At 45.6% G+C, this 23,371-nt stretch overlaps 1 protein-coding gene across 1 annotated transcript in view; it reads right to left on the bottom strand.

Annotated features, from left to right (window-relative positions):
- The window catches only part of DDX56 (DEAD-box helicase 56), a 127,293-nt gene that overhangs the window by 19,215 nt on the left and 84,707 nt on the right, over positions 1–23,371 (bottom strand). Inside the window, exons 10-11 of the mRNA XM_085636089.1 lie at positions 10,235–10,311; positions 7,680–7,769 (exon numbers count right to left, since the gene is read on the bottom strand). Of these exons, the coding sequence (XP_085492215.1) occupies positions 7,680–7,769; positions 10,235–10,311 (167 nt within the window). The remainder of the gene's footprint in view (positions 1–7,679; positions 7,770–10,234; positions 10,312–23,371) is intronic.

Genomic DNA, 23,371 nt, shown 5'->3' with positions numbered 1-23,371 from the left:
TGGGGGGTGCCTTGGGGGAATCACCTGTTTAAGTCCTTCCAAGAAGGCTTTGATGGCAGGCACTCTGAATAAAGAGAGGTGCTGCCTGTTTTGGAGATAGGCTGCTATTGCGGTTAAATGGATACGTATTGAGGTGTATGCTAGATTGCATCGGTATAGGTGTAATAGATAGCAGATTATGTTCTGAATAGATGCGTCTAGCGGGTTAATGTGATTGTTGGTGCAATAAACGACAAACCTCTTCCATTTGGCTGCATAGCAAGCTCTGGTAGTGGGTCTCCTAGCTTCCTTAATGATTTCCATACAGTCAGGTGGCAGGTTTAGGTAGCCAAACTCTAGGACTTCAGGAGCCAGATTGCCAGGTTCAGCTGTTGCGGATCTGGGTGTTGAATTTCTCCATGGTTCTGCGTCAAAAGCGCGGGTTTGATCCGCAGTCTTTGATGCGGCACCACGGAAAGTTCCAGAAAGGTGGTGTACCATGGCTGGCGTGCCCATGTTGGAGCAACCAGGATGAGTGTCAGTGAGTGCTGTTGCAGTTTGCGTGCCACCAGCGGTATCAACGGCGCTGGGGGAAAAGCGTACGCAAATCTGCCGGACCAGTTCATCCATATCGCATTGCCTTGTGACTGTGGATGTGGGAACCTGGCGGCAAAGCTTTGGCATTTTGCGTTTTCCCTTGTGGCGAATAGGTCTATCTCTGGATGACCCCACTGCTGGAAGTACGGTTGGAGTACTGATGGGTGTAACTCCCACTTGTGCATCTGGTGGCTGTGTCTGCTGAGCAGATCCGCCATCTGGTTGTCCTTGCCGGGGAGGTGTTCCGCCATAAGGAATATGTTCCTCTGAATGGCCCACTTCCACATGCTCTGAGCCAGATGAGACAACTGTGGAGAGTGTGTTCCTCCCTGCTTCTGTATGTAGTACATGGCAGTCATGTTGTCCGTCCGGATCAACACGACCTTGTTGCACAGGTGTACTTTGAATGCTTTCATTGCCAGGAAGATTGCCATCAGTTCCAGAAGGTTGATGTGCATCTTCTTCTGTTGTGTAGTCCATAGTCCCTGCACTGTGTAATTGAGTACATGAGCTCCCCATCCCTGGAGAGACGCGTCCGCTGTCAGTATTATGTGTGGGACAGGCTCTTGGAACGGTCGGCCCTTGCAAAGGTTTTGTGGATTCCACCAATGCAGAGAGTTGTATGCCCGACCGCTCACCAACACTAGGTCTTTCAACTGTCCTTGAGCCTGATTCCACGGACGTGCTAGGCACTCCTGAAGCGGGCGCATATGTAGTCTTGCGTGTGGGACTATGAAGATGCAGGAGGCCATCATGCCTATCAACTGCATGAACACTCGCGCCGAAAGGGAGTGTTGAGGTTTGAATTTTGAGATCAGCAGTTGCATGCTGTTGATTCTCACTAAAGTTGACTGAGCTGTGGCAGCCAGAGTGTTGATTGTCGCGCCTAAGTACTGTTGTACGTGCGCAGGTTGTAGACTTGATTTTGGGTAATTTAGTGAGAATCCCAAATCGTGAAGAAGGTGAATGGTGTGGGACATGTGGGTGGCACATTGTTGTGCGGATTTGGCCTGAACTAGCCAGTCGTCCAAATAAGGGAAGACGTGAATATTTTGTCTTCGCAGATGCGCAGCCACTGTCGCCAGGCACTTGGTAAAGACCCTGGGCGCTGTTGTTACTCCGAAGGGGAGAACTTTGAACTGATAGTGATTCCCCTGAATGGTGAATCTGAGGTATTTCCTGTGTGAAGGGTGTATTGGTATGTGGAAGTATGCATCCTTTAGGTCTAGTGTAGCTAGGAAATCCCCCTGAGTGAGTAGTGGGAGAACCTGTTGGAGGGTGAGCATATGGAAATGCTCCGACAGTATATATAGGTTTAGGGGTCGCAGGTCTAGGATAGGTCGGAGCGAGCCGTCCTTTTTTGGGATCAAGAAGTACAGAGAGTACACTCCTGTGCCCTGCTGGGCGGTGGGCACTACTTCTATGGCCCCTTTTGCGAGCATAGCAAGCACCTCTTGCTGGAGTAAATGTAAGTGCTCGGCTGACATAGGGCGGTGCTTCGGTGGTATATTGGGTGGAGTGGAAGTTAGTTCCAGACAGTACCCATGTTGAATGATGTCCCTGACCCACCTGTACGTGGTGATGTTCTTCCATGCGGGCAGGAACAGCTGGAGTCGTCTCCCGACAGGTGTTAAGTGGTCGGGGGGTAGGGAGAGGGCGTCACTGTTTGTTTTTTGGGGAGGACCTGGTGTTGCCATATCCACGTCCCCTGCCCTTGGCGCTGGATCCACGATATCCACCCCTGTTGTTTTTGTCGTAGGTGGTTTGTGTGCCACCTTTGGCATACTGTTGTTGTGACCCCTGGCCTCTTGATGTTCCCCTATTTCCAGTGCGACGAAAGAAACCACTATGAAATTGTTGGGTTTGTAGCGCCCCCATAGATTTGGCAGTATCTGTGTCTTTTTTTGTTTTCTCTAGGGTAGTGTCAACGTCTGGGCCAAATAAAAATTCCGTGTTAACCGGTAAGTTGAGGATATTGTTTTGGATCTCGGGTTTGAAGCCCGAGATGCGTAACCAGGCATGGCGTCGCAGCATGACACTAGTGTTTATTGCCCTGGCCGCTGTGTCAGCTGCGTCTAGGGCGCATTTTATGGACGCGTTAGTGAGGAGTTGTCCTTCTCTAATGAGGAGCTCCGCTGACTCTTTATACTCCTCTGGTAGGTGTTGGAGCAGTGACTCTAGCGTGTCATAATGTGCCCTGTCATAACGTGCCAGGAGTGCTTGTGTGTTGGCAATGCGCAGGATATTGGCTGCTTGCGCTGCCACACGTTTGCCAGATGTTTCAAGGACCTTTGACTCTTTGTCTGGGGGATGTGCATCACCAGTTGTCTGTGAGTGGGCTCTTTTGCGAGCGTTGGCAACCACCATAGAGTCTAATGGCAACTGACCCCTAATGTATTTAGGGTCACCAGGTGCAGGCTTATATTTCTTTTCAATCCTGGGGTTTAAGACTCGGGCTCTTGTGGTGTCTTTGAAAATGTCTTTGGCAGGCTTCAGAACCCCTTTAAGCATGGGCAGAGTCTTGACAGTTCTTTCCGAAGATGCGAAAGTGTCAAGCAGGAAGTCCTCCTCAATGGCGTCAGAGTGCAGTTCCACCCCATGATGAGCAGCAGCCCGTTCGATAAGGGCATTAAATGCGGCCGTGTCCTCTGTAGGAGAAGTTTTAATATTGTAGAGTTGCGCGTCCTGAGCATGTGGCGTGACACTTGGGTCTGTGGGGTCATCCCATGCCTGATCAGGATCCTGTGTTTCATCGGGATCTGCGTCCCCGGGGTAGATGGTATCGTCCCCACCATATTCCTGCATTGGGTCCGATTCAGAAGGGGTAGGAGAAAAGGACTGCAGATCTAAGTGGAGGGGATGGAGGTGCTCTTGTAGCACTGGTTCCTGCTCCGCCGGTAGCTTGCGTTTAAGAGGAATTTTGTATGGCACCTCTTCCCTGACTGGAGTGATCTTGCACTTGTGGAGCATGAGCCTGCCAGTGTCGGCGTCGATAAACTGTGGCCCTGAAGGGTCGTGTTCTGGTAGGCCAGAGGTGGTGGACTGTGTGTGGAGGACACGTGTCCGAATTTGAAAGAGTTTCGGTGCCGATGTCGGTGGCAGCTCAAAGGTAATGTTGGTGGGCTCCGAGTGCACTGTACCGTGGGAGGTAGTGTGGGGACCTGAGGTAGAGTGGAGGGCTACCTGGTCCCGGATACGTTGGAGAGATGCAGAGACCTGTTGCACCGCAAACTGAGATGGTGGTTTGGTGGGCATCTTGGTAGTAGGTGTGGAGGCCGACCCCGACTTTTTTGTCGGAAGGGGGTCACTGGCTTGAAGGGATGCATCGATAGTCGACGTAGTCGAGGACTTCTTCGGCATCGGTGCTTTAGGCGTCGACGTAGCCGAGGCGGCCATTTTGACTGCGGAGGCGACGGGCTTCGGTGTCGGCGCCGAAGGTGTCGGTGCTTTGTGGTGCACGGGGGCGCGCTTCTTCAGTGCGTCGACCGCGTCTGCTGCGGTGAGCTCGGCGCCGAAGTCTTTTTGTACGCGGTCGGAGCCGACGACTTTCTTCGGCGTCGGCGCCGAGGCAGTGGACTGTTTCGACGCCTTTGATCCGACCAACACCAGTTTCGCTTTCGATTTGGAAGGGACTGGAGCGATGGATGTTTTAGGGTTTAACAACCCGGTCGTCTTGGGTAATATTGGCTCTTGCATAGTGTTCAGTGCCGGGCCGGAAGGCGGGGCCGAGAAACCATGGATTAGGTCTTGGGTAAGGCCCTAAGGCGATCCCTCGACCGGAGCCTGACGACTAATTTCGGCCTCCGTTTCGACGGATTGGCCTAACTCCTCGGGAGAGCTGTCTTCTTCAGCCCCATAGGCTTCGTCGATGTCCCCTACCTCGTCGACTGCTTCTTCACGTCGAAAGAGCTCTTAGTCATCGTCGTCCGATTGGGAACCATGCTCTGAAGCGGGGCTAGATAGTATTTCTTCCACGCTCTCGGCGTCCTCGTCCTCGGTGCTGAATATGTTGGTGGGTGCGGGCGCTGCCTGCTGCGCCTCGAGCCTCGCTGCCCGTCGGTTCCGTAGAGTTTTCTTGGATCGGAACCGCGCGCAGGCCATGCATTTTGATTCGTCGTGATCCGGCGAGAGACATTTATTACAGACCGGGTGGACATCGATGTGAGGGTACTTGGCGTGGCACAACGGACACCTCTTGAACGGAGTTCTCGATTCCATCGTCGATGGAGCGTCGAAGTTTGGACCAATTCGATTCGAAATTTTGAAAAGGGTGTGGAGCACTAGAACTAGTAGTCGACACCGAACGGTAACTGTACCGACGAAAACTATAGGCCTTTTGGCCTCAAACTAAGTATTCCGAAGTTGAGCTAAGATAGTTGCATCCGAACCCAATGGCGGAAAAAAACAATCTGAGGATGGAGAGGAGGCCCATGCGCACTGTGGTCCAGGGGAGGAGTCACCCATCTCAGGATACTTCGAAGACTCTTCCAGGACAACAATGTGCAATCATCCGGACCCAACACTAGGCGGCGATCTATGCACAGATATGAATTCAGCAGCCAACATGCCTCGAACACATGGGTCTACAATCAACAAACCACTTCCAGCCAGCTCTATGCCGTGGGCCATGTTACTCCACTCCTTCGAACAGGAAACATCGTCAGGGTCCCAGGCTACCCGTTCTCCAGCGGGCTGATTCTTAAAGGGGCTAGGTGCTCGAAAGTTCACAGCGGACAGCCACGCCCCCTCCCCCCAGCCCCCCCCCCCCCCCACCTCCAGGTGCCTAACTAGACACCATGCCAGGCTGCCACACACAGGCGCCCACCACCAAATGGAGCAACGTACGACACAGTGTATCTCGGTTCAATTTCCCACGTTCGTTCCAGTTTCTGTCATTTCTGGCACATAACCCCTATCACAGAGATAAACACGAGAGTGCACATCACAGCATAACACACAGGTCACTTTACAGGAACGCGGACACTGCCTCTCCATTAGTTCCACAGTAACACCACTAAATTGAGACTACGAGGGAGAACTTATGACACAATGTTATCCAACCTCATGTAAGGAAGTAAATGAATGTGATGCATCTTCTTGTATTACTATCACGGATATAGATGTGATGTATTTAATCAAAGAAATGCCAATAAAAATGATAGTTTAAAAAAAAAAAAAATCACTTCCAGCCAGAACAACTGGACCCCACTTCAGTGTGTGAAGACCAACTCCTGCGTGGTCCTTTTAAATCTAAGGATTTGGGAGGGGCATTGACTGCATCACTGAAGGAGGGAAAATTACGGAACCAACCACTAGATGGCAGAATATTGCACAGCATGTGAATCCAGGAAGATTCACGCTGCAAAATGCAAGTTTACCCTCACGCTGATGACAGGCAAAGATTCAGCTTCACAATCCCAGTGACGTTCTTTTCTCTGGTCTTGAATCTCCTGGCCTGCAGGGCCAGTACTAGGGGAGAATGTGAATCGGGCAACGTTTCCACTCTTGGTTCATTAGTTTTCTTATTGTACTTGTGCACAGGCCTGCTCAGTGTTCACAGATCGACTAAGAACAAACACAGAATTGGCCAAGGAGCCCAATATTAATAACCCGCTAGTGGCAAAGGAGGGAAGCTGGGGTAAACCAGAGGGTTTGCAACATTTAAAAGGTTAACGCCATCCTCCAATCCAGGCATGTTACACTATGTCAGACCACTTCAGACTGAGCCTAGGTGAGATGTGTAGTGGGCTCAAACTAAGCCCTAAATCGGTTTCCACTGTCAAGAGAGATGGACACAACAAGGACGGGAAAGTTTTATTTAAGGTACAGGAACCACTCTAGAAAAGGGAAATGGGTTGACTACCATTTAAGAATCCACTGGGTACAGACATTTTGGGAGATGGCCAGGAAAGATGTGCAGGCTGATATGCCCATGGAGAGAACACTTACACACAAGAAACCATAATATTGTCCAATTCTCATCCAGTGTCCAAATGGAAAAGAAAAGAGTAAGGGACAATTCAACACTTTTCTTGCACAATTCTTTTGTGTTTTAAAACAAGTGATTTGAGTTCTATCTGGTGTCAGCATGCAGCACCAGAATTTCACATCATGAAGTACAAGGAATAGGCACTGGGCAAGCTAAGTTAAGTAGATGCAGTCAAGAACACTAATACGAACACTACAATTTTGTATTCAGGTCAGAGAAACTCTCAAAATGGATAAAATGAGTGCCATTAAACTGGTTGATAGTAGCACCCATTATGACATTGCAAACCTATAATTGCATTCACTATATAAGAGATAATATTTTCATGTACCATATGTAAACCCCTTCAGAGTACATCATTCAGTTTTGGTTCTGACAAGGAACAGGTATGATTTTCTTTCACCACATTTTGCACTTCATATCCTTGTATTGTGATCTTGCAAAATAAAAGAATATGGCTCGTTTTTCAATTGTTACAACAAATAGCTAGCAAAATGCACTGTGGAATTACTCTTATCCCATTTCTGAATATTATGCTTTAAAAAATATGGAATTTAATAAGGTAAATTACAATCCAGTGGTATCTACTAACAAATACAGGAAGAGGTTACTGAACTAGGTATGAAGTTGAATTACTTTTGGTTTTCACTTCTGTGAAGACAATGCAAATATCCATTTGATGGATGATTTTACTGCAGCTACACTTTAGTACTCATGATGAGATGAGGTATGTGAAACAAGGTTTGAGAATGATTTACGTACAAATCAACTGGTGGAATGTGGGCATTAGTGAACTGTTAAAAGTAATCACGTGAAGTGATCCAATATTTCTTTTTGTAAACCTGGCACTATTCTTGAGAAAAACGTTAATAGACCTTGAAAATAATGGTAAGTCTCAAACAGAAACCAAGAATAATGGTGAAATGCACTGAGGAAGAAACATAGGCTATTTCCTTATCTTAAGTGCCCATAATGCAAATTTGAAAAATATTTATTTTATCAGATGAAGAAATGTGTGCGACAGTCATTTAACTTTATGACTGTACTTTAACCTGTTATCGCAGCGGACAGTCTGCCCAGATGGATTTACCCCATTCGCAGATTTAATTCGTACCTTGAGCTTCTCGGAATTCAGTAGCTCTTCCTTGATCTCCTTCAGGCGGGCTTCCTTTATGGCTTGCTTCGTGACAGAGCGCATTGCATCCTGGATGGAAGAATAACAGCTAAGAATTAAAATACAGGTGAGCCAAGGACACTGAACAGAGGAAGGATAGCTGTGCGCGACAGAGGAGTAAGGGGAGTGGGATCACACAGAAAGGTGAGGGTACTGTAAATATGAGAAGCAATAGGGATTAATGAAACTGATCACAGAGCAAAAGGGGAAAATATGTAAATATGACTGCCAAAGAAACTATGCATTATGATTACACAGGGAGGACAGCAGACATTTATTAGGTCTCCGCCTGGCAAAAGCAGCGCATGTTCTACTCTGCCATGCAGAGGCTTCTTGGAATCAATACGGATTCCGAAGCCATGTCCCATCTCCGCCTTCAGCTTTGATTCGTGCGCGCCGTTTGGCGTCACAAATTATGCCAAAGGCAGTGCAATGATTGCACCCAAGGCATGTCAATCCCTCATTGTTGCCACCCTGTCTCCTTTTAGCCACGCCCACCGGGATTGGATCTCTTACCGGCAGCGTGACACAGTAGGCTCATTATTAGCTTTCTCCATTTTATTTTTTATTTTTTTTTTTAAACAATTGCGTGTGCCACCACCGGTCCTTCATGGGAGAAGCACAAAGTGAAACTCACGTTGAACACATGACGTTGTACTGCACGGACTGTAGCAACGCTACGCTACCCCTCAATCCCTGTATGTTTATGTGCATCTTCTTTTTCTGATCGATTTCATCACTGGCTTCGCTAGCGCCACGTCTTTAGTAACACTAAAGGCTCCTCGAGGGGACTTCTTTTTTAGGTCTCGCCAATTTGTAGCACTGATTTAAAGCCATTTATGGATCACACGCAGTCAATCACAGCGTCTGTGACGGACTCAAGGATTTATCTTCGTGTCACCAGTAGAAGTGATCAATGCTTCATCGCTGGCAGGTCACCTAAGAGGAAAGGACGCTGATGAGCTAAAATTGAATTGTGCTAAAACTATGCTGCTAATTCCTGCTTCTCGCCCCCGGATTCCACTCTCGGATCTCATCCCAGATCCTTTCACTCCCCCCGCCCCCGGCTTTTCGGCACATGAATTACGACAGAAGCGAGGGCTTTGGTCTCAAGGAAACAAAGCCATACTCAGCTCCAGTCACCTCCCACATGCACTTATTCAAGGTGTCACATCTAACCTGCGCTGTCATTTGGGTAGCTGAAATTACCAAAATATTAAAAACTGCACAAGTGCCTATCATATTATCAAAGAAGTTATTTCATATACCATCCTTAAACTGTTATTCATGTACTTTGAATCACAAATTTAACTCTTCGAGCTCAGAGGCACTAATGTTATGGTCTGTGAAAGGATGAAAGGATGCGCCCTCTTCAGGTTACATATATACTTGACGACTTGTGCATTAACTCGCAGAGTTCTCAGTATTTCACAGATTCGCCACAGAGAGCATGAATGTGGAGCCTGTAGGGAAACATGGTGGATTATCAGCCAAATGAGTGGTCCTCGAGGATCGGCCCTCCTACATCTCACACTTGCAATGTCTACTTGCCTGAGTCCATTTCCATTTAACAACTTTATTTAGGCATTTGTGCCATACAAGTTTACACATCAGTGACAAAGCAGCAAGGATAAAAAAAGATAAATAAATAAAACATATGCTGTAGTTAAAGTGCATCGGATTGTCACAGTCACAGTTATTTGGATTTATCAGTGCACGACAATAAGAACAAATCTAAAACAAGCATTAAAAATGCAATAGGTCTCGCCTTTCATTAAGTTAAAGCAATTTGCTATGCTATACAATACCATTAGCAAAGCAAATGGCTTTAACTTAATCAAAGGCGAGACCTATTGCATTTTCAATGCTTGTTTATACTGGTTTTGCTGCTAAAAAAACCTCATACAAATGTTGTACAGTTGTCACAGCAAACAGGCAAAGCTTTGGAAAACAACAAGATGGGAGGAGTGAGATATAAAATAAAGAATGAATACTGATTCTTGCAGTCGATTTGCAGTCAATCTTGGGACGAAGTGGTGGTGATGAAGGTGTTCATGAGACGTCCAAGACAGCTTATTGATCCTCTTTTTAGGTGTCTCTTCATTGCAGTAGATTTAGATCAAGGGATCTACTTTTACTTTTGGTACTCTAACTCAACAAAGATACACCAGAGTGGCTCGGAGCACTGAGAGGGTGTCAGTTTTATAATCAGAGACAGTGAGTTCAGCTGTGGAGGGAATGATCTGCGCAATGCAACGTGGGGTGCATTAGACATTTAGAAAGGAGCCTGTGGTACCCCATGTTCTAGCTAGTCTGATGTACAATGCTCACTAGAAGCCTAGTAGAGAAGAGGAGCTTCTGGCATCTTGTGGTTGCTGCTAATAACATATTCACCATACAGAAGCAGGCAATTGCTTCCTTGGCACCATTTTTGAGTTTCTGGTTCAGTCTGAACAGTTTGTTTTTCAGCAAAAATGTATTCTGGCAACACTTACCCTGCAGCGGTAACGAAAGCCCTCAATCTCTTCCATCCGAAATTTGTAGGGTCTAAGGATGGACGTCTCTGTACTTTCTGGAATGGAAGGGATGCAAATGAGACTACGTTCAAAAATGCTTATATCACTTAAATAACAGCAATTTCTAGAAATGAAATGGTCTTTGGGAAGATAGGATACTTTGCCACAGCTGCTGCATCTCTAAATATAGATACAGGTATTATGGAGTCAATCACACTAGACAGAACCACCTCAGATGTTCAAAGATAGTTGACCAGTGGGAAAACGTTTTGCTCTTTTTTTTCTATCCGGTCCCCCCCCCACCCCCCCCCCCACACACACACACGACTACCATCACCATATTCCCTCCTCCACTGTCCAAGTTCTACAGCTGTTCACTTTGCTGCATACCTCCCACAAACGTGTGTGTCTGATCTACCGTCCAAAGTGCCAAGTGTTTGCCCAGATATTGGGCCCATGCTCACTGCACCACTGAACCCAAGCAATAGCAGACAGACGAGCCCCAATCGGGGAGAAAACAGTCTTGGTTTGGTCAGGTAATGGTTTATGGGAGGACTTTGCCTGGCAGTTCACATTTTTCTTTTTGATTTGATTGTAACAGCACACTGTGATGTCATTCTAGAAATAGACTAGAATCAAACAGACAGGCATTTATTTAGCTGAAACCAGACAAACAACTGAACTATCAATTCACAGCCAAATATCAAACTGCTACATCAGGAGCCTAGCACTAAGGAACTGTGGACAATCAAGCACTCACACGAGTCTCCAGTGGTCAAAGATCAACTGTGGTGCTGGAGACAAAACATTCCCTCACTGGTGTGGTTTGTGCATCCAGTGGTTTAAGAACAGACATCTACTCCATGAGAGAGAACCTTTTAGCCTCAACTGAGGGTACAGAAGACTGCCTGGGCTTCCCTCTTGAATGGTTCTACTTTGACTAATATGAGAGCCTGGAGAAAGAAGTACTGGCGGAAGTATTGCTAAGTGAGGGAGACGTGGACTCAAACGACTAGGAAGCTATGGCTAACTAAAAAGTCTGCATACAGGCAGGGAAGGTCAGGGTGGAACACTGATTTCTGGCCAGCACCCTGCCATCCTTGTATTGTTGTAATACCTTATGCATCAAGAGACTCAAGAGGTTCTGTACATCCAATTTCATGGGCCTAAAGTTTGAAGACTTCAAATATGCTTCCAGTCTCATGGAAGTACAGGTCTATGCAGGTAGCTGTGTCAATGAGAAGAAGCTACAATCCAAGACCGATCACTCAGTACATTGAGACCAACACTGGTGAAAGGCCACTTGTTTCCTTTTGTACCACTTCATATGTTTAAAAATGTATGCCTTTGGACATTCAAGGTTGGCAAATGCATGACAATGTTTCCGCATGTGTAGGATTCAAGAAGGAACTTGTTCCCTTACAAATGAGCTAATGTGAAAGAGGTTGGTTTCTGAATTGCTGAAATTCCAACATGGAAGCATCAGAGTGCTAAATTAGTGTTATTTTAATTATATTTTCTTTATACCACCAAAAGGTAAAATGCAGGCATTAAAGCAGAAAATTCATGATTACAATAATTTGCAGGTTTCACATTTAAGGGCCGAGAGACAGAAAGAAAATCAGGATGCGGCTATTATTTATTTTTTTCATACTTCTTAAAACACCACATAGCTAAATAAACCTACGCATAACAGTGTCTGTTGGAATGGAAAGGGTCCCCTGCATGGGTCTTGGCAGTGTGCACCCATGTATCGGCTACTGCTTAGAGAGGTTCGGTGAGGTTTTTTCCTTTTAGGCCTCGCCTGAGCCAGCTCATGCGCTGCACTGGCGAGACTTTTAGTAAGTGCGCTTTTGAAAAATCTGCCATGGCCTAGAGCTTGCGGTTACGCGCGCGATCAGGCACCATCTGGCTATCCTCAGGCGCCATCTGGCTTTCCACCCTTACACTCGCAGCGGCTTTCATCGCTCGCGATTACTTTCACTTTCGCGGCTGAGTCACTTTCACGGCTGCGAGGCCAATGCTTGTTCAAAGATGCATTGCAGTGCACTGAACCTTGGGGAACAGGCGCGCAGGGCGGCAGATACCTGCTATGGCATCCTTAAAATGATTAGAAAGATTCTACCCCTCCTGCCCTTTAGCGCTAGGAAACTGCTGGTACAAGCTTTGATCCTCTTGTGGCTTGATTACGCCAATGCCATCTATCTAGGCGCCCCCGGCTCAACTATCAAAAAAGTTCAAACAGTCCAAAATTGCGCTGCACGACTACTGATGCAGGCCCATAATCGTGAATTCGCTAAGCCTCACATCACCTTTTTGCATTGGTTGCCAGTGGCCGAGAGAATCTAATTTAAGGCATTGTGTATTGCCCACAAGTCTCTTTCAGATAGCGCTCCACCGATTCTCCGTGCCAACATGCCCCGGTATCTTCCAAAAAGATAATTGCACTCTGAGAAGAAACATCTCGCAATTATTCCCAGAGTTAACCGGGTGCGGAGTGGTGGACGGTGTTTTTCCGCCATTGCGGCGAAATGTTGGAATCAACTACCAGATCCTATTCGTCTCGAACCCAACCACATTCTGTTCCGCAAACAACTGAAGACCCTGCTGTTCCCTTGAATCTGCTGGCATGTCTCGAGTTAGGCTCTGTCTCTAGCGCTGGGAGTCCTTTGGAAGCCATGCGCTTTACAAGTGTATATTCATTCATTCAGTGTGACCCTCATCCAGGCCTCGAAAAGAGCGTGCTAGAGGCTGTCAGAGGAAACATGATGTCATCCCCTTGAAGGACGCAGTAAATTATGGCACGCCTAATGACCACCACACTTAACATAACCATCTCACTTGAAAGAGCAGCCAGTATGTTTGTGTACATCAGCACACAGTAGTGTAACCGCACTCCCGGCTTCTGTGCCGGCAGCATTTATCATCCTAATTTCTCCTTAGCACCTCAAACCGTTTCTGCAGTTGTGACACACACCATGCTTCTGCAGGACGGCAGCAGCCCCGGTGATTAATGTGCCCTTTGCCCCCCTAACCGCCATCCAGAGATCAAGAATTCGAGAAACAGTCCCAGCCAATTAGCGGGCTGTTAACCGCAGTCAGGCCATCGTTTTCCCCCTTCAGTGTGACGCACCCTCCGGACGGTGCAAACTATGTGCACAGTGTCTGCAGCATTCACGCTAATGATGGCGCCCTGTTCATCGTCAAGATAAGAGCATACTTGTCGGTCTCCTTCGTTCCTGGTTTACATTGCATAATGCAATAATCATATTCACACAGGAGTATATATAATGCGGTCCATTAATAACTGGCTTAAGAGCCAGCAATGGGCTGTTTCAGATTTATGCAAAAAAGATAAGCCCCTTAATGCATGTCCTGGTTTCTCTTTTCGTCTCACATTCTCCCGTTTTTACTCTCACATACCCCTTTCCCCATCAACAGTTCCTTCTTTCTCTTTCTTCTCCCTCTTCTTTCTCCTGTTCCCTTCTTCCCTTTCCCGTTTTTTCTTCCCTCCGCTTCTAACCTCAACAGTCCATTCCTTGCTCCTCCGTCTCCTTGTTCCCTGTCATGTTCCCTCCTTCAACACCTGCTGCCTCTCGGTGCTTTGAAGTGTCATTTTGTCGGTATAAGCTCCATTCCTCCCATGAGGGAGAGGATGTGGCGTAACGGCCAGAGCTGCCAACTTTTTAGTTGGAGAAGCAGGTTCGAGTCTCGGCACCTGCTCAACATACTGTGATTCTGGGCAAATCACTTCATGTCCCCGCGCCTACCAACAATGAATATGCCCTTGTGTAATATAATTGGTGCTAATGTAAAGCGCTTCAATGAATGAATGAATGAATGAATGATGTTCTTATATAGCGCATGGCTACCCGGGGGCATCCCAGCGCTGCGGAGTGCAAGTCAAGTTAGGGTCGAGTTCTAAAACTACAGAAAACAAGCACTGGCATAGCCAATAGGTCTCGCCTTTTGGACCTTATAAGTGTTTAGCCATACAACAGTTAATGTTGTTGCACCAAGGATATTGTGCTGCATAACTAAATACTTATAAGGTCCCAAAGGCGAGACCTATTGGCTGTGCCAATACTTGTTTGTCTCTGAAGGCACGACAATCAAGTGCGTGTGCTGATGCCTTCCTGTGACAAGGAGGAAGCCTCTGAAGCTGCCCTCTGCAGTCTGGAGCGGCACACCTTGTGGTTCCACATTTAAAGAGTAGGAGTTCTCTCAGCCCACCACGCTATACAGGACTAACAGTGGAGGCAGCAACAAATTATAAAGTCAGGACATGCCTTTTCATCTGTTGCCTGCCAGGGAGTATTACTTAATGACCTATCCAGTGTTTTAAATTAGTTTCTCAGTACCCTGAATTAGGTCATTTTTCTCTATTCATGCGACATGTGAATTGTGCATGTGTGTAGTTTATACATGGGCAGTAAAATGTACGTGGAGCTAGTGTGCTGCATGTGATTGTGACAGAATAGATATCCTTTTTAATATTCAGCACTGGAGAGGTGCATAAGATGAAACTTGAGGGGCGCCTCAGAGCAATGTGATTACAGGGTTTCTCCAAAGCATTCTTAAGTTCATTTGCATTAAACCAGACTCTTGGGTGTGGAGGACAGGAGATAAAGGGTCCCTATAGTCATGTATGGAAAATACTTGCCCCCTTTCTCCTGCATTCTTCACCAGAATTGCTGCCCACAACATGTTAATAGGTGGCTAAATGGGGAAAACCCTCAGACTTTTGTGCCTTTGTTGTGGGACTCCACCGCCTCCCTTCTGCGAACACAGAGAAACAAGTAGCTTGATTAGACCAGTCTGGGAGGCAAACACATAGGTCAGGCATTGCCTGAAACCAATTCAAATGTTGTGTTTGTGGAATACGTAAACTCTATTTGCAAGCTTGGTATAGGTATGGGGCAGAAACTACCAGCTAGTATGCAAAGATTTCTCCACAGACGTGTCAGACAGGAGTTGAGCCAAGAACCTTTTTTGTGTTCTAGGGCTGGGGTCGCAGATTGCTTATTCCTGTTTGCCAGGTTGATGAAGAAGAACCTGAAAGTTCTACCACCTGCCAAAAGAAGAGCCATCTTGAGGCAATGAGGTTACTGACTGCGGAGGACGGGTGCTGGAACTACCCCTACACAGAGAAGAGACAGTCTAGAAAAGGAGGACTATGAGGAGCGGAGGCAAAAAGAACTGAAATCAGTTTGCTACAGTCAAAGGAAGGATTTGCACCACTAGGGTCTGTGGCAAGCCCTTGCACCACTGGTGCCTATGTGGCATTCACAGAAACAAGAACGAAGGGGATGCACTATTGAAAACTGCAATCAAATCCTAAGGTTTTTTCTCAAGAAGGACATACTGCCCGATGGCCTGGCACTTAGAAAATCACAACACGGCCAGTCTCAAAAAGCGATCAAAAGGTGCAGAAGTAAATCACTATTGCTCTCCACACTGGCTTTAGCTTTCATCTAGATCACTATACTGCAACAAGGGTGAGCACTTTACTTTCAGTGGGGATTCATCTGAAAGTGAAGAAATCACAACCTTCACTTCCCATCCATGCCTGCTACCAGTCTTTCTACATTCAGCGACTGCACACTGAAAGCAGTGACAGCATCAGCTTGGCCAGGGCAGAGTCGGTGTGATCCTGCTCAGTGAACCATGCAGCAGACAGCACACCACCTGGAGCATTCCTGGCCCCAGCCAGGCACCAGCAGGCTCAGCCTGAAAAGACTAAAGAGACACAAGACAATGTACAGTGCAAAGACATGACACTGCAGAGGGGACTACTTAATGTATTACACGCCACTCAAAAGCAACCTTATGGGAAAGGTAGACACAAAACTAGAATAGAACCCACCACTCCTTCCGCCAATTCAAGGTCAACATGTTTGCATCTGTACTGCATATATTGATACCCATCCTATGTGAACAGTCGCAATAAGATATCGACTGCCCCCAGTTGCTGTAAGCAGTAATCTTATAAATGGTACACCACATTTATGCCTATGGATTTTTATGTACAGCATTGCATTGTGTGTTGAGACTAAAGTACTTTTTCTTCTAAAGTAAAAGCAATCAGTAAATTACAGTCCATCTGTTACTGAGAGATGTTACAGTGAGTTTCAAGTCTCTATCCCAAATCACCAACCAGAGTAAGCCTTGAACTGCTTAACTTCACTACCCCATGCGTCAAATACTAAGGGGATGTGCCTGCTGCTCAGTTTTGGTCTCACTATTAAGGTAGAGACAAGGGGACGCCAGTGGTAAAAAAAAAAACCTCTGTTGTTACAATCAGTGCCCGGTTACCCCTTTCTGGGCCCATTGGATTCCTGAAAGTTCTTTGATATTTTCTATTTAATCTTTTTTTCATAATATGTATTTTCATCCAACCAGGTCTCAATTCTTAATGCTGCAGTTCTTGAAGACGCTAACTGAAAGCAAAAGGTGTAGAATACCAAAACGCGCAAGATGCTCATCATACAAGCATCACGGCCAATACCTTGTGAGCATCAATTTCAGAGAACAGCTGTAAGATTAGAATTATTTAAAACATCAGACTTGCATCATGTAGAGATTTAGTAGGAGCAGATATGTCGCCCCACAAAAGGAAAAAAGGGAAACAAATAAAAAGAAGCACTCCTTTAAACAGTTTTCTAGGCACATCTAGACTGTGAGAGCTAAATGACCAGGCTAAAACGAAGTGAAATGGATACCATTTACTAGGTACTTACAGGGAGTGCTAAAGGTATTGCCAATTGGGGAACCACTTGTACAGTTTTGGGAAAGTGATCTGGCACTGGGTACTTGGTTAGCAGGAACCCAGTGTTCGTCCAGTCAAAATCATATCAAATACTGGGTAAAAAGTGGGGTTGGCCATGTCAAAAACGGAAACGCGTAATGACCAGTGCCCGGTACAGATACTGAAGATGGCATCCCTGTAAATATAAACCATGTAGTAATTGAACTACACAGCACAGGGGCATATCTGCTAATGCAGATATGCCCTCATGTAGAATAATGCGCCCTCCCTTAGGACTACAAGGCCAGCTGTAGGTGTGACTTACATATATTACATGTAGAGATTTTGGCATGGCACACAGTGAATGGCAGGCTGCATGCAATTTGTATGGGGGCCCCTTAGTATGGCATAATACATGCTGCAGCACTAAGGGATCCCCTTTGGTACCCATGCCCTAGGTACCATGGGTAACACTTACCAGGGACTTGCAGGGGTGCCAAAGTATGTGCCAATTTACCTTGTTTTAGTGAAAGAGCACTGGCACTGGGGCCTGGTTAGCAGGTACCCAGTGCACATAAGTTGAAAAACATTAGTACCAGTGGCAAAATGTATGGGAGACCATGACAACAGGGGGCACTTTCCTACACCATGTACCAGTTACCCTCATCATAGAGTGGTGCAAACTCATCCCAATCACACCCACTGTCTTCAGAGAGTCGGAGTCCAAATCAAAACATTAATGCAGTGTCTGTGCGCAACACATATTGTGTCAGCATCAGAGGGACTAAGTATCGTCTGCGACACATCAGATTCTGGGCATGGTCTCAGTGGAGACTAATTCAGCACAGAGTGAGACACCACAACAGATTACGACTCCGCCTCCACCCTTACTTTCATGGGGAAGGGGGCACATTTCAGCACCAGAACCCGAAGTCAGTATTATCGCCAGTACAAATTCCAAAGCAGATTCAAAAGACAGATGGTGCAAAGGATAGGTGCCATGGCCGTAACCCAAATGGAGGCCCCTGCAGATCCTTGGGGCCCCAAAGGTGCACCAAAGAAGTTGGAAGCATGCCGTAGATGTGCAGCATGGCTTCTCTACAGGTTTCGATTGCCGACAGATTCAGAAACTCGGAATACATCAGGACTAGGGTTGAAATCGAATCCTCTTCTGAATCGGAGCAAAACCTGGAGACCCAGTGATGCCGTGACAACCGTGGCAGGAAGGGCCAGAGTACCGCTTTGACTTCTTGCATTTCTTCTTGGATTTACCCAAAGACATTGATTGGGAAGAACACCTGCCGCAGTAACTGCTTCGGGAGAGGTTCAGCACTCCTGACTTCGATCCGGAGCATAACCTCCATGGAGTCTTGAGGTGTTTTGTGACAAAGCTTCGGTTCACATTATCGGATGGCTTTCGGGTTCTTTGGAGCACAGTCATCACAGACCTTGGAGTTGTATGCAAACCAGAACATCAGAGGTGCACCTCGTGAGGATCCGTCACAGGCATCAGCTTGCCACAGTCCCTACAAGTTTTAAACCATGTTGTCTTAGGGGGGTGATATGTTCCCATGCACGCTAGAAAATGTTAAAGAAGAAATTATCTTCAAGGAGAAAAGAGGAGCAGAGCAGACAGGCAGCTAGAGAGGAAGCGGTATCATCTACAATGCAGACTGGCTCTCGGCCTATAGCACATAAACGCAATGGAACCTCCCACCCTAGAGTTGATGGCCCTAAAGCTTGTTTAGCCCATCGGAGGGCAAGCCCACCAAGATTAACTGATTTTTGGGTGGAGCAATAATTACAGTTGTAGATCTTCTCCTGCCTGATTCAGTCTAGTGGAAAAAGGAATTAGCTATGGATGCTAAAAAACAGTCAGCTCAGTAGGTGGACATCACAGTCTGGGGGCCCCCTTTACCTACTGTTCCAAACACTGGCAAACATGGGAAATAGAGCAAATTGAGTTAACCCATGCAATAGAATGCCTCCTAAAAAGGGTTGCAAAAGGGCTGCATTCCATACCTCCACACCAAATATCAGTCATCAGGCCACGACTTGAGAGAAGAGTGGCCCTCAGAGGTCACTGACAAACCACATGACCATTAAGAATGTAGACCTACAAAGCTCCCTCTAACCCCTCAGGCAAGATCTTAAAGAGGACCTTACAAAGAGATTGACAGAAGCATTCAGAACCGGAAGAGAACCCTGCTTACCAAAATTAACGACCTCTGTGCCAGTGCAGGCGCAGAGGGGTATAGGATGGCCCAGGATACTGAAAGTGGAAAGTTAAACAGCGGTTATTAAAGAATTCAAATTCAAATCAAAGCAAAAAAAAAAAAAAGATATGGTTGAAGAGCTTCTCTGCCTGGTTTTCTATAAGTGGAGGAGCAAGAAAACAGATCAAGAAGGTAAAATAATTGTGTAAAGGGCCAGGAAGCGTGAATAAAGGGCATCAACGTTCTGACTTTTATTAAATTCTTATTCTTCACAATCCTGGAAGAGATACACTTAGACAAAGAACACAAAGTAGACCCAAAGAAAATACAAAGCATGTGACCTGGAATAATTTAGGCAAAATATTACAGAGAAGAAAAAAAAAAAAAAAAAAAAGGAGGTGCTTGAGAAAACAGACACCCAAGGACACCTCAGTACGATTTCCCAAGATCTATCACGAGCAACCTTGCAACAATGTGCAACATTTAGGCATATCACTGAGAAGCTAAAGAACAAGAAAGTCTGTAACAGATGGTCGCAGGACTTAAAAATTGTTTTCAACTAAGCTGAATCCACACAATCAGCTGATAAACAGACGCAGAGCAGCTATTTAAATATGGATTTAACATTCAACAAAAGAGCTAAGAAGACTCTAGGACTTAAGCACCCTGAAACGTCCAACAGGATGTAGGCACACATGGTTGAGACAGAGACCGAGAGAAGGTAGAAACATCATAGGAGCCATGGAGAATTGTTGAGAAGAGAACAGGCACAACTTGAGCACTGTCACTGAGTGAATATACACCATGTATTGATGCGGACACGAACCATCAGACAATAGAGTGAATGTTCAGCCCTGTGCAAAAATGCACTCAGTACTACACATTGCAACAATCATCAAGTCAGTGTCTCTGGGTAATGTAGATTGCAGGCAATGCGCTCAACCTCCTCACTCTGTCCTCTGGTTCTGGGTTCTTCTCTTTCTATAGGGGCACTTCACGAGTTGTTGGACTGCTATTATACCAATCTAACGCATCCACTACAATGGATTCATAACGCATTTGCCAATACAACAAGGTAAGTTACAATGCATTTCATTAAAAATGCATATATAATAAGTCTTTGAAGTATCTGGGGACGGGTGGTGGATAGGGGTTGGATTTTTAGTGCCCAGTAAAGCGTAGCGTTAAAGGGTAGTAAGGGTTTTTTAGGGTTCAGGAAAAGGTAGCATTAAGCAAATAACACTCAACTCCATAGACCTGTTGTTATGCCATTGCCCACTAGCTGCAACTCCGATCACCACTTCATCTGCCGGCCTCCTGGGACTTCATTGATGAATTCTCAGATCTCCACGCCATCTCGTCTATCCAGGATGCCCACACCACCCTCTAAGGTCACCTCAACCACCCAGGAAACAGCTCAAAAACAGACACAAACAAATAAAAAAAAACACAGATGACACCATCGCCACCTTCAAAGTGGTGTAGCATGTCACAACCAACACACTCTAAAGGTGACATGCTCAACCTTTTTGTTTTTTTTGTTTTATAAAGCACAAACTCGACCCAAAGGTATCAGAGCACTTTACATGAGCACCAGTTGCATTACAGATGAACACTTTTATTTTGTTAGACACATGGAGATTTTTTGATTTGCCCAGAATCACAGAATGTTGAGCGTCCCTGCCTAGACTCTAACCCGGTTCCCCAGCTTCGCGGTCGAATGCTCTAGCCGTTAGGCCACATCCTCCCCCTTTTGTTCCCAACATCACCAAGAAACCAATATAAATCACCAATACCCCTAAACTGAATGTACCACTTCGCCATTCTTAGCTCCCTAACAAAAACAGAGGTCAATCCAAAAGAGAAGACCAAATCGTCAGATCCTTCAAAGACTTCTCCATAGACAACCTAATGCTTGAACTCCTCTCGCACCTTATCATATTCATGTCCAAAGGCAACACCCTTCTGAACAACTTTAACACATTTTTGGTAAAACAAAGTGATCATTCACACCCCCAAATAAAACATGCACATGCAAGCCAAAGGCACCAGCATCCTGGAACGCTACACACAGGCAGCTTATCACATCAGCTAAAATAAAGCACTAGGCCAACATCAATAATGAAGCCACCAACAGAAGCAGAATATTTTAAGACAATCATGCACTGTATCAACCCAATGCCAGTCCCACCTATTCCTGGTAATGGTCATCCTTCAAAGCCCTGTCTCTCCCAGATCTTGCCAAAATACTCAACTCTCCCAAAGCCACTTCTTCTGAAGAGGAGGTCTCACCCTGGTTCTTCAAATCCCTGTCTGGGGATGCTCTCTCACCCCTTATCTCCACTGTCAATGCTTCCCCCACTCAAGGAATATTCTCTTAACAGGTCAACTCCACCTACTCCTTGGTTGGCCCTGCAAACTTCACTAATTACCTGCATCACTCACCAACCATTCATTGGCAAGATCATTGAAAATGCTCCCTTTGTTCAACTACAAAAACATATTAAAGCTATTACTGCTAACCATCTCCTACAGGACTACAATCCTGGCTTTAGATCATGCTGCAATATGGAGACTGCTACCTTACAAGTCCTGGATAGTGTCCTCATGATCATAGATGAATGAGACTCCTCTATTCAGATATTGCTGACCATCCCGCTCTCCTCCGCACCCTGGAGTCTCAAATGGGATTCACCTGCAATATCCTTCACTGGTTCTCCTCTCACCTGTGCAACCGAGCCAATTCACGGAGTCCACCAGTGCTCATCTCACAGATAATAGCATCAAGCTTCATCAATATGCAGATTATATACACCTCTACCTAAAAAGCAACTTTATGTTTGAGAGGGTGTCAGTTGAATGCGTTGGCTGAGCAACAAAGATGCTTCTCCTGGTGGGGCCTTCCTGCTTCCTTACTACTATCTTCTACCTGTAACCTGAGACACCTAACTTGAGAATAAACCTTATCCTGTTTTATATATACTACCGTCAACTGTGCATCTTTATTTACCACACCAAATTACTTGGATTCACCATGGAAACCAATTTCAACCTCAAGGAACACATTACCAAAAAATAAGACTGCCTAGTACGAGCTCTCTTCTAAAGAAAAGGAAACAGTTTCTTACAAAAAGGAAGTTTAGAACTGCTATTCAAGCACTGTTACTCTTGCATCAAAATGGTAGTAATGCTCTACTTTGTGGCCACCCAGACTGCACCCTTGGGGGCATCCAACATGTAAAAGCAAGTCTCATCCAGGGCCTGAAGAAATATGATATCATCTCCCCCTGTTTAACTTGTAGACAAGCTCACCATCTCTGATGGATCTTAACACACTCCAGCAGCCAGGACACAATCTGACTACAGACTAACATGTGTAAAAAAGGAAATAACGCAGCAGTGCTTTTCCAGCTATGGCAACCATAAATGAGAAAAAAACCCTCACACCAACGGGACAGGGTTGTATGAACCAAAAATCTAAAGATTCCCTTAGGTACAGTTGAAAACCTCAAGCAAACGTTCCACTCATAAGCCATACACTTACATGCATACAGTTGAACACCACAACAAATTAGACTTTTAATCTTCTTATACTAATATAAAATCCCATATACACATATAATAACCACATGTACAAATATGGGACCAAGGAAGATATTTTCAGACAACAGAAATAGTCTTTCTAAAAATAAAACTCTACTTTCTTGTCACTAGGTGTCCATGAAATTAAATCGGACATGTACAGACCATCAGACCACTGTAGATCGGACCTCCGATTTCCATCAACATGTTCTGGTAGAAATAAATTCTAAAAGCTACCTTCTTTAGGACTACTTCTATGGAATTTTAGAAACAATTTAGCAATAGTATTTATTTTGAGTTATTGGCATGTCGTATTATTGTCTATGTAACATACTGTTAGTTGTTTAAATCTTGTGTCATGATGTATTCTAATGTGGTATATTACGTTTTTATAGATAACATAGGATATTGTATTGTGGAGGAAATATACATATAATAAGCCCTGAAGAAGATTTACCACTACAACGCAAACAGCAACCTCACATTGCAGGAAATCCCCTCTTTTGGTATGATCACCCCACCCTCAAGTTTTGGGTTGATGCAGTTGGTGTTTTGATACTGTAGAGCACT

The sequence above is a fragment of the Triturus cristatus genome, chromosome 11, assembly GCF_964204655.1.
Source record: "Triturus cristatus chromosome 11, aTriCri1.1, whole genome shotgun sequence".
Lineage (NCBI taxonomy): Eukaryota > Metazoa > Chordata > Amphibia > Caudata > Salamandridae > Triturus > Triturus cristatus.
Note: the sequence above shows the minus strand (reverse complement) of the source record. Positions and strands in the feature narration are given on the sequence as shown.